The sequence below is a fragment of the Nicotiana tomentosiformis genome, chromosome 6 (assembly GCF_000390325.3).
Source record: "Nicotiana tomentosiformis chromosome 6, ASM39032v3, whole genome shotgun sequence".
Taxonomy (NCBI): domain Eukaryota; kingdom Viridiplantae; phylum Streptophyta; class Magnoliopsida; order Solanales; family Solanaceae; genus Nicotiana; species Nicotiana tomentosiformis.
In genome coordinates, this window is record NC_090817.1 from 94416683 (window position 1) to 94427982 (window position 11300).

Below are 11300 nucleotides of genomic sequence, written 5' to 3' on the forward strand. Positions count from 1 at the left end.
TCCTCAAGTGCAAAATCATGCGGAACATTATGTGCAAGAAGATAGTGGGTTTGATCACGATGAATCTTACAATGAACAAGAGGAGGAAGTACAATATGTGAACAACTTTCAAGGGCAAAGAAACAACTCTCAAGGGCAAAGAAACAACTCTCAAGGCCCGAATCAACAACAATGGAGACCTCATGGTAATCAAGGGAATTGGAATTCTAGCAACCAAGGTAATTGGAATGGTGGTAACAACCAAGGGAATTGGAACAATCAAAATAATCAAGGAAATTGGAATGGTCAAAATAACCAAGGCAATTGGAGTGGCAATAGTCAAGGATATTAGGGAGGCAACAACCAAGGGGGATGGAACAATAACCAAGAAAATTGGGGGTCGGGCTTTCAAAGGCCCCCAATGTATCAACAACCGAGCAACCTGCCTCCTCATCCTTCCCATGGTCAAAGCTCTTCCAACAATGAGATGGGACGAATTGAGAACATGTTCAAACAAATGATGGAGAAGAATTCCGACTCTGATGCCCAACTAGCCTCTCACAACACTTCAATTCACAATTTGGAAGTTCAATTGGGGAAAATCTCACAAGCTTTAAACACTCGTCCTAAGGGGGCACTACCAAGTGACACAGTGGTGAACCCAAAGGGTGGGAACAACATGGGACATACCATGGCTATTAATACAAGGAGTGGAAAAGGTGAGGATGAACCCACCTCAAGTCAAAGAAAAATTATGGATGATGAGCAAGTGGTACAAGAAGATGAGATCCCGAACAATGTGGTGCAAGCAAATGATGAAGCAAGAATTGATATTGATGACAATGTGGAGGAGACTCAAGAAGAAGTGAACCCGTCTAGGGAGCACATTGTTGACATACCGGAACCGGTAGTGCCAAAGGCTAAGGCACCAATGCCAAGGCCTCCTCCTCCATATCCTCAAAGGCTTGCCAAACAAAATGGCGAGAATCAATTCAAAACGTTCATTGACATGATGAAGAGTCTATCTATTAATGTGTCATTGGTTGAGGCTTTGGAGCAAATGCCCGGTTATGTAAAGTTTATGAAGGACTTGGTGACAAAGAAAGGGTCGATGAAATATGAAATTATAAAGATGACTCATCAAGTGAGTGCAATTGTTCATTCAATGGCTCCTAAATTGGAAGATCCCAGTGCTTTCACAATTCCTTATACCATTGGAAGTGCCGACTTTGCTAAAGCTATTTGTGATCTTGGGGCAAGTATCAATTTGATGCCCTATTCGGTTTTCAAGACTTTGGGAATTGGGCAACCAAGACCCACATCTATGAGATTACAAATGGCGGATCGTACCATGAAGAGACCGTTGGGTATAATTGATGATGTGCTGGTTCATGTTGATAAATTCATTCTCCCGACGAATTTTGTTATTCTTGATTGTGAGGTTGATTATGAGGTACCGATCATTCTTGAGAGACCTTTCCTTGCTACGGGGAAGTCTCTAGTTGATGTGGAAGCCGGAGAACTTACATTCCGGGTTGGTGATGAAAAGGTGATTTTCCATGTGTGTAAATCTATGAGGCAACCCAATAGCAATGAGGTGTGTTCTTTCGTAGACTTGGTGACCAATGTGATTGTGGATGAAGCAAGTGTCGTGATGAATGTTGATGATACATTGGAGGACGTCTTGCTAAATTGTGATGATGAAGAAATGGAGGGTTACGTGGAATGTGTGAACTATTTGCAAGGGATGGGGTCGTACACTTATGAGCCCCGCAAATTGTCCTTGGATCTTGAGAATAGAACCACTCTTCCAACAAAACCTTCAATCGAGGAGCCTCCCATCTTGGAGTTAAAGCCATTGCCTCCACATCTTTGGTATAAATTTCTTGGACGTTCTTCTACTTTACCAGTTATTCTTTCCTCTTGTTTGACTACCGTGCAGGTACACTCCACATTGGCGGTGCTACAAAAGAGGAAGAAGGCTATTGGATGAACTTTGGCGGATATTCAGGGGATAAGCCCTGCATTTTGCATGCACAAGATTAATTTGGAGGAAGGTGCCAAACCATCTATTGAACATAAAAGGAGACTCAATGAAGCCATGCAAGATGTTGTCAAAAAGGAGATCATAAAGTGGTTGGATGTCGGGGTTGTCTACCCCATTTCTGACAGTTTGTGGACTTCTCCGGTGCAATGCATTCCGAAGAAGGGGGCATAATTGTGGTCACCAATGATAAGAAGGAGTTGATTCCAACAAGAATGGTGACCGGGTGGAGAGTGTGTATGGACTATCGGAATCTAAACAAAGTCACAAGGAAAGACCATTTCCCATTACCCTTTCTTGACCAAATGCTTGATAGGTTGGCCGACCGAGCGTTCTATTATTTTCTAGATGGATATTCAGGCTATAATCAAATCCTTATTGCCTCGGAAGACCAAGAGAAAATAACCTTTACTTTTCCCTATGGCATATTCTCTTTCAAGCGGATGCCATTTGACTTATGCAATGCACCAGCAACTTTTCAACGGTGTATGATGGTGATCTTTACGGATATGGTAGAGGACCAGCTTGAATCTTCATGGATGACTTTTCGGTAGTCGGGGATTCCTTTGATGATTTCTTGGCAAATTTGGATAAGGTTTTGGCAAGGTGTGAAGAAACGAACTTGGTGTTGAATTGGGAAAAATGCCATTTCATGGTCGAGGAGGGTATTGTCCTTGGCCGAAAAATTTCAAATAAGGGAATAGAGGTCTACAAGGCGAAAATAGAGGTGATTTCTAAACTTCCACCTCAAACATCCATGAAGGGCACGAGAAGTTTCTTGGGTCACGCGAGGTTCTACCGGCGTTTCATAAAGGATGTTTCCAAGGTGGTGAACCCCTTGTGCAAGCTTTTAGAGAAAGATGCTAAATTTTACTTCAATGATGATCGCATGAGAGCATTCGAATTGCTCAAGTTCAAGTTGACAACTACTCCCATTATCACCGCCCCGAATTGGAGCATTTCTTTTGAGCTCATGTGTGATGCTAGTGATGTGGCGGTTGGAGCAGTTTTGGGGCAACGTATCAACAAGATCTTTCATCCGGTCTACTATGTTAGTAAGACAATGAATGATGCCCAAGTCAATTACACTATGATCGAAAAAGAGCTCCTTGCTATTGTGTTTGCTATTGAGAAGTTCCGCCCGCACTTGATGGGTGCAAAAGTTGTCCACACAGATCATGTGGCACTTCGTTACCTTATGAGCAAGAAAGATTCCAAAGCCCGGTTGATGAGATGGGTGCTTTTGTTGCAAGAGTTTGATATAGACATCCAAGACCAAAAAGGAAGTGAAAACCAAGTAGCGGACCACTTGTCTCCTTTGGAGGAGGAGGGGAGGCCACATGATGGCCTTGAAATCAATGACTCCTTCCCCGATGAGCAACTCTTAGCCATTTTATTGAAAGAGGTGCCTTGGTTCGCAGATCTGGCAAATTATCTCGTGAGTGGTATCATTCCGGTTGAGTTCTCTTCAAACCAAAAGAAGAAGCTCAAACGGGATTGTCAAGACTATTATTGGGATGACCGTACCTTTTTCGGATTTGTACGGATGGAGTGATTATAAGATGTGTACCAGAGGAGGATCAATGTGAAATTCTGAGGGCTTGTCATTCTTCGCCATATGGTGGTCACCATGGTGGAGCAAGAACGGCGGCCAAAATGTTAAGTTGCGGCTTATATTGGTCTACTCTTTACAAGGATGCAAGTGATCTCATCAAGCGTTGTGATGAATGTCAAAGGGCCGGTGGAATCTCAAAGAAAAATGAAATGCCCCTCACCACCATTTTGGAGATTGATATTTTCGATGTGTGGGGTATTGACTTCATGGGTCTCTTTGTGAGTTCTTGTGGAAACACCTACATTTTGGCCGCGGTTGATTATGTGTCCAAATATGTTGAGGCTGTTGCTTTACCCAACAATGAAGTGAGAAGTGTGGTGGCGTTTTTGAAGAAGAATATTTTCACAAGATTTGGTACTCCAAGGGCTATCATAAGTGACGGGGGATCGCATTTTTGCAACAAAGCTTTTGATACCTTACTCACCAAGTATGGTATCACTCATAAAGTGACGACTCCCTATCATCCACAAGCAAGCGGTCAAGTGAAAGTTTCTAACCAGGAGATAAAGGGCATTGATGAGTGAATAGAATCAATGGAAATGATAATTGAAAGCATGTGGATGTTTAAATGTCTGCACAACTTTCTAGAGCTCTTTTAACCATTCTTTACTTTATTTAGGAAAGGCAAACGTCTATCGAATCAATTACCTCCTTAATAAATGTAATGTAGTGACCCAACCAGTCATTTTAACTTTTAGAACCCCGCTCTTTAAAATAAAACTCCCTAAACATGCTTTTATTAATTTACCGGACGGATTGGTCCAAGAAACTTGATGATGCTTTATGGGCTTATCAGACTGCTTTTAAAACTCCTATCGGGATGTCTCCATACCGGTTGGTGTTTGGCAAAGCTTGTCATCTTCCGGTGGAACTTGAGCACAAGGTCATGTGGGATTTAAAGAAATTAAATCTTGATTGGGAAGCAACTGCCACCTTGCGGGTTGCACATTTGAATGAATTAGATGAATTCCGGTAACATGCATATGCAAGTTCGTCCTTGTACAAAGAAAGAATGAAGTACCTTCATGACAAATACATCCGAAACAGGGAATTTAAGGTGGGTGATCTTGTTTTGTTGTTCAACTCACGATTGAAGATATTCCCCGGAAAGTTGAAATCCAAATGGAGTGGTCCCTTTAAAATTGTGGGTGTGACACCTTTTGGTGCATTGGACTTGAAGAACAAAAGTGATGAGGTATTCCGAGTCAATGGTCACCGGGTGAAGCATTATTTGGGACAAGCTGATGATGGCCACTTGGTGGCAGTGATTCATTTGAAGTGATGTAATATTTGTCGTGTCACGACGTTAAATCAGGCGCGTCTTGGGAGGCAACCCATGTTTCTTTTTCTTTTTCTTTTTCTTTTTCTTCTTCTTCTTCTTTAGATAGGTCTTGTTTTGTGCCAACTGGTTTTGAAGTGTGTTCCAGGAATGAGTGTGCTTTGTAGGAACTGTGCTCAGAAAAAATAGCTAAGTATGAGAAAAAATACGGGCCGCACAATTATTGTGCGGACCGCATAATTTTGAATGCCACATCATAAAAGGATCTACCGCTGCACAATTCTTGTGCGGACCGCGTAACTAGAGATCAAAAAATTGCAAACTCTCTGAAGTTTGCCTGTCAGAGAAATGGCCAAAGTGCGGCCGCATAAGGAAATATGCGGTCCGCACCAAAATCTGCGGGCGCACTCAAAAATGTGCGGACCGCAGATCAACAAAGGGTAAATGTGTAACAGGTAAAGGAGTACGGACCGCACATGAAATTCTGCGGCCACACTCATCTCTTGAACTCTTGCCCTAACCGGTCAAGTATAAATAGTAGCCTTCTAAATACTGTTGAGACTTTACGAACTCTGAACAATTAGCACAAAGGCAAACACAGTGCACTCAACTGATTCACGCATCTAATACTCATTTCATCATCTTTGATTCTTCCTTAGCATCACTACATTACTGGGATGTTCAATTCATCTTTAAAATTTTCAATTTTCTTAATTTTGTTCATAATTAGTTTAGTTATTTTTAGGCCTAATGTCAAATTCATCATCATGCGAGCTTAAATTTGTGTGGGTAACTTCCTATTTGCTATTTGGGGGATGGATAAACTGTGTATCATGTCTAAATTGCTACTACCATGCCTAAATTGTGCGTGAATTAGAAACCCTAAGGATCTGCCCGATAAATTTTTGAATTGTGCGGTTCGTAGATCAGTAGGCTAGGGAATTTGGTGTAGAATGATTGTGCGGACCGCACTTGAAATTGTGTGGTCCGCAAAAATTCAACTGCGGCCGCAAAAAAGTGTGTGCGACTGCAGATCAAGCAATTCTCTGTCTTCAGAGAGTTGTCATTTCTGAAGTTTCAATGTGCGGCCGCACCCAAAATTGTGCTGACCGCACTTAAAATTGTGTGGACCACAGAATCATCACTGCGGCCGCACTTTCAAATTGTGCGGTTTACACAACCCCATCTGCGGCCGCACTTAAAAATATGTGGTCCGCACTTCCCCAACTTGCAACATGTTTTGTTCTACAACTTTTATGCTTACCTGCACTTAACTAGAACTGACTCTTACTGCTATTTTGTGCAGAATATGGTTAGATCACGTGGTCGTGGTGATACATCAAAGGGGAGGGATGAACCTTCCAGAGGCTGAGGCAAAAGCACCTTACCGCTCGCCCTCCAAAAAGTGATCAGTAGGAAGACAACAACATGCCGAGGTAGACAGTCGGAGCCCTCCGAATCAAGTTCATATGCCCCATCTAGGGAAGTATCAGAGGGCGACTCAGTGCAAAGGCAGCCTGCTGTGATATCACAGCCACAGCTGCCCCAGGACAGATACCGACTGAGAAATAAGCCTACCTCTTCTGAGAGTACCTATGAGGGGTCGGAAGGGAACAGTCAGGCTTTAGAGCCTTCATCTACACATGCCCCCGACATAGAAGCTACTACAGTGAAGGTGGATGAGATCCCGGATGATATTCCGGATGACGGTCGGGGGGGTGATACCAGAGTTGCAGGCCTCGAGAGGTCAAAGAAGAAGGAAGTTTGGGAAGATAGGTTTGTGAGCCTGACTGCATTCAACAGGTTCCGAGAGTGGTGGCCGCAGAGATCGCTTACTCTTGAGAGATAGTTTGGGTTGGAAGATCTGGATAGATACAACCCAAATATGTTAAGACAATTTCGGGAGAGAAAAGGGTGGACATGATTCACTCAAAGTGTAGTAGATGCCAAAGAGAACTTGGTCCGAGAATTTTATGCCAATGTGGCACACATCAAGAAGGGGACCAAAGTGACGAAAGTGAGGAACTTAAAAGTGAGGTTTGACCAAACCACCCTGAACACATACCTAAGGTTGGAGGATGTGGAGCTGGTGCAATACTTGGAAAAGCTATCTATGGGCGATGCAGCTCGCCCATGGCTAGCCGAGCTTCTGGCAGCTCCGGGTCCACCACCACCATGGATCACAGTAGGGGTTCCCATTCAGCGGAACACCCTCAACTTTGAAGCAAAAGGTTGGCAGACATTTGTGTGCAGTTGAATAGATCCAAGCCAGAATGAAAACAATCTCCCAGTCCCATGGGAAGTCCTAGTTGCCTCCATCATGGTCGGGTACCCCAATCAATGTGGGTGCCATCATGTCGGCCAACTTATCTCTGGTCATTAGGCAGGGTGACAGCTCCTATCCGTATCCTAACACCATCACGGATTATCTTACAGATGCGGGGATGGAGTCCAAGAGCTTTGATACGAAGGTTGGGCTAAAAATCCCTTCACCTGGTACTCTCTAAAGGACTAGAGGAACCCGAAGAACAAGGGTAAGTCGACTACTACCGTAGGCCAGTCTGATGAGCCATCGGTGGTAGTTGCAAATTCAACAGCCATGCCTTCCACAGTAGCCATGCCTTCCACAGCATCCGAGGCTTCCACCAATACAGCTGCCATGCCTCCACCTCCATCTTCAGGGCCATCAGCATCAGTTCCGTCCTCTTCTACTTATCCACTTTCTGCACTGCGAGTCTCCCAGGCACTGGCGAGTCTCAACAACTGGATGCAGACAGCTACTGCAAAGCTGTTTGACCTATCCAGTGCTGTTGCAGCACAGATTTCTACCCAGTATACCAGATTCCTCCGAAAATGGAGGAAACTTTGAAGAAGATATTGGAGAATCAGAAGACCATCATGGACACTTTGGTGGCGCATGGGGGAGCAATTGAGGAGCTTGGGAAGCATGTGAAGAAGATAAGGAAATCCCAGGCTTCGAAGAAATCAGTTGACAGGTTGAGACGAGAGGTGACCAAGATAGCAGCCGCTGGAGACCTTCCGTTTGACTTACTGATGGAGACAGCTCCAGCAGTACCAGTAGACCCATCAGCACCAGTGGCACCAGTTGGCCAGTCTGAGGAGCCAGACCTCGCTGCCCATACTGCTGAGGTGCTGCTACAGATGTTCACCAACCCAGCTACTCCCTGAGCAGAGGATGATGAGATCCAGTTGGAGGAGCCTGAGGGAGGTGATGCTGCTATGGACACGGAGACCACATAGGGAGTCCTCTCTAATCTTTCCCTTCCTTGTTTTTTATTTTGTTAAGCATTAAAGACGATGCTTATTTTTATTCGGGGGGTGGAGTTTATTTGATTTAACATTTGACATTGGCCTGTAATAACTAATAACATTCTCTTTTTATTTTCAGTATGTACATATTCTTCTCTCTCTCAATTGATGTATATATTTTCTTTTTTCCTCGCTCATTTTCTATATTCATTTATGCTTTCAGTAGCTTACTTTATAGCTTCTTTATTTTATTTTCTTAGTAATCAATATTTAGTCTAATAGCTTCTTATTTACTTTAATAGCTTATTTTTAATTTAGTAGTTTCTTTTTATGTTTAAGTGAAGCTTTTGGTTTTCTTAATGCCACGGTTCTTTCCAAAGATGGTTTTTGTGTGAACCGGGTGACTCTTCCCAACAATGGATAGCGTGACAACCTTCTTAAGGGATTGAGTCCGTTTTTGATGTTTAGGTGAGAATAGTAGTAATAATGAATGAGAGAACCTAATTGAGTCGAACTAGAAGAGTCAAGCATGCTTCAATTGGTGCCAACACACTTAACTACATGCTTATGATTAAAAACAAGTTCTTGGAAAGAAATAGCTCTAGTTAGTGACCTTTTGACTCGTGTGTTGATGTAAGCAATCATCGAGTGGTTTAATTGAACCATTAGTGATGTTTAATCTCGAATATAGTTGTTGTGGGCCCTCGACTCTATCCTCTTTAACAATCTAGCTGTGTGAGAGGTGAGATATTTTGTTGCAAGTCCAAGTACCAGTGCGAATAGTCTAGAACTTGCCCCGAATGTGTTTCTAAGCAAAAATTTAAGTTTTGTTTGGCTTGAGAAGTGATTGTAGGCTCTCCTTGACCCATTTTAAAATTTTCCATGACCCACCAATGTTGTTATCCCTAGTCAATCCTTTTGATCCTAAAATCTTTCTCATTTGATAACCATGTTACAAGCCTTTACCCATTTTGTAGTGACCCTCTCTTGGTACCCGAGCTTTTCTTAACACGAGAAACAATTGGCTAAAACATAAGTTTGGGGGAGAGACGAGGAGTTTGAAAGTGGTATCAAGGTACAAAAAAGAGAAAAGAAATGAAGAAAAGGAAAGGCAAAAGAAAAAATAAGAAGAAGAAAGAAAGAACAAAAGAAAAATACAAAAAGAAAGTGAATAAGTTGAAGAGTTGAAGGGATTCAAAGAAAAGCAACGATGCAAAGCATGGAGAAAACAAAGAAGGAGAAAATGAATATCATGACCAAGAAAGAGTGATGTTAAGTCTCTCTAGTTCCCCTAAGAAAAAAGAAAATGCCTCAAAGAGTCGGCAAAGCATGAGCCAAAAAGAGAAAATGGAGTGCTTAAGGAAAGATGAACCCATTATATTCCAACATTTCCTACTTTAGTCCAAAAGCATTCATCCGAAAAAGCCCTACGTGATTTCAAGCCGAGTGAACTTACATTAATGGTGATTTACATGAGGGGCATGCATATGGTACTTAGAGCCGTACTTGTGGCATTCTTTTGAGAGAGATGAGCGAGCTTTTCACAAATCCTTGAATTGAGTGCTACATTCTTAAGTGAGATATGCTAACAGAGAATAGAGGAGGAGGAATTTGGGATCCACAATGACCTACATGAAAGAGCGAGCTTCCTTGATTAATAAAGTCAACTCTTGATGCTCAAGTGTCACATTAGAACTATTTGTGCTTAAAACTTTAAATCATTGCCTTGTTGATAATTCATAAGTGTTGTGGGTAATTGTTGGTCCTAATTGATGTGTGTTTGATACACCTTAGATTAGCTGGAATAACTCTTATCTTGTGGAGGTGGGAATTACCTTATTTGCTTGAGGACAAGCAAAAGTTTAAGTTTGGGGGAGTTGATAAGTGGGATTTTGACTATTTATTAGCACCTTTTAGCTTTCGTTGTAATCCAAAAGTGCTTAATTATATTTCCGAAAACTGATAAAATATGCTTAATTGCAGGAGTATTGAAAAATGAGCCACTAAGATGAAAGCCAACTCAAGAAGGAGTGATCTGAACTCAAGGACAAAAATAAGGCACATAAACTCAAGTGCAGACCGCAGATTTTCATATGCGACCACAGAATGTGAAGGAAATTTAACAGAGTTCAAGCGCAAAGTGCGGACCGCACAATTATTGTGTGGCCGCAGAAGCTATGCAAGAGCTAAAGTTCAGAGAGTCTCATTTCAAGCTCAAAAAGAAATGCGGACCGCACAATAATTGTGTGGTCGCAGAAATCAGCTGCGCGGCCGCACTAAAAAATGTGTGGTCCGTAGAAGAGCCCTGTGCGGCCGCACCAAGAATTGTGCGGACCGCATAATATGAAAGATGCGACCGCAATCCAGAATTGTGCGGCCGCAGAGTCAACTCCTATCAAGACTGAAGAGAAGTGCGGACCGCACATGGAATTGTGCGGCCGCAGAACCTCTGAAAGGGCATTTTTGTCCGAAAATTCTAGTTTTGTATAAATAGACTAGTTTCACGAAATTAGGTCAAGTTTGGAATATTGAAAGTCCTGTAGCCATTTTTACTTGCCTCTTTAGGCAACTTTAGCTTACTTTGGTGATTTAACATTGGATTTTTATTTTTTAATCTTGCAATATGAGTTTTATCATCTTTTCTTCTTTATTTTCTTCTATACCCATTATGAGTAGCTAGATTTCTAACTAGGGGTTTGACCCAACCATAGTGTGTAAACCTAATGGGTGTTTGATTTATTGCTTGTTTATGGTTGAGTGTTGATTATCTAGCCTTGTTCTTGCTTTTATTTGAAGATTTAATGGTTGCAAACATTATTTCATGCCTAATTGACTTGGTCTCTTCTTGAAAATGAGAGACTTAGTCTAGAAAAACTTGGCTAATAAGAATTTGGGATAAAATCAAAATATTGATAGTCCTAATTAAAGGGTTGAACCTAGAGATAGTAAAATCCGACTTGAGCATTTTATCAACTGTTTTGTTCAATACCCTATTTGGACTCGAGAAAGCCAAACTGGGCAAAATCACTCTCTTACCGAGAGGTATTGAGTGGGTACTTGAGTGTTGATAGCTATAATACACCCCGACCAACGAAACAAGTTTTACAGTTTAC

The 11300-nt window shown here is 42.1% G+C and overlaps 1 protein-coding gene across 1 annotated transcript; it reads left to right on the plus strand.

The window, feature by feature from the left end:
* Positions 1–400: 400 nt before the first annotated feature.
* On the plus strand, positions 401–1972 carry LOC138894437 (uncharacterized). The gene is made up of 3 exons (XM_070179135.1): positions 401–751; positions 1028–1234; positions 1421–1972. Exons 1-3 carry the CDS (start codon positions 401–403, stop codon positions 1970–1972), a joined length of 1110 nt encoding a protein of 369 aa, XP_070035236.1.
* The last annotated feature ends 9328 nt before the right edge of the window (positions 1973–11300 follow it).

What these genes read in the sequence shown, in the direction of transcription:
- LOC138894437 (XM_070179135.1), top strand. Translation starts at nt 401, where the DNA reads ATGTATCAACAACCGAGCAACCTGCCTCCTCATCCTTCCCATGGTCAA. An exon ending in TTATGGATGATGAGCAAGTG is followed by an intron (nt 752 to 1,027) that starts GTACAAGAAGAT and finishes TCATTGGTTGAG; the next exon opens with GCTTTGGAGCAAATGCCCGG. An exon ending in AAGCTATTTGTGATCTTGGG is followed by an intron (nt 1,235 to 1,420) that starts GCAAGTATCAAT and finishes CTTGATTGTGAG; the next exon opens with GTTGATTATGAGGTACCGAT.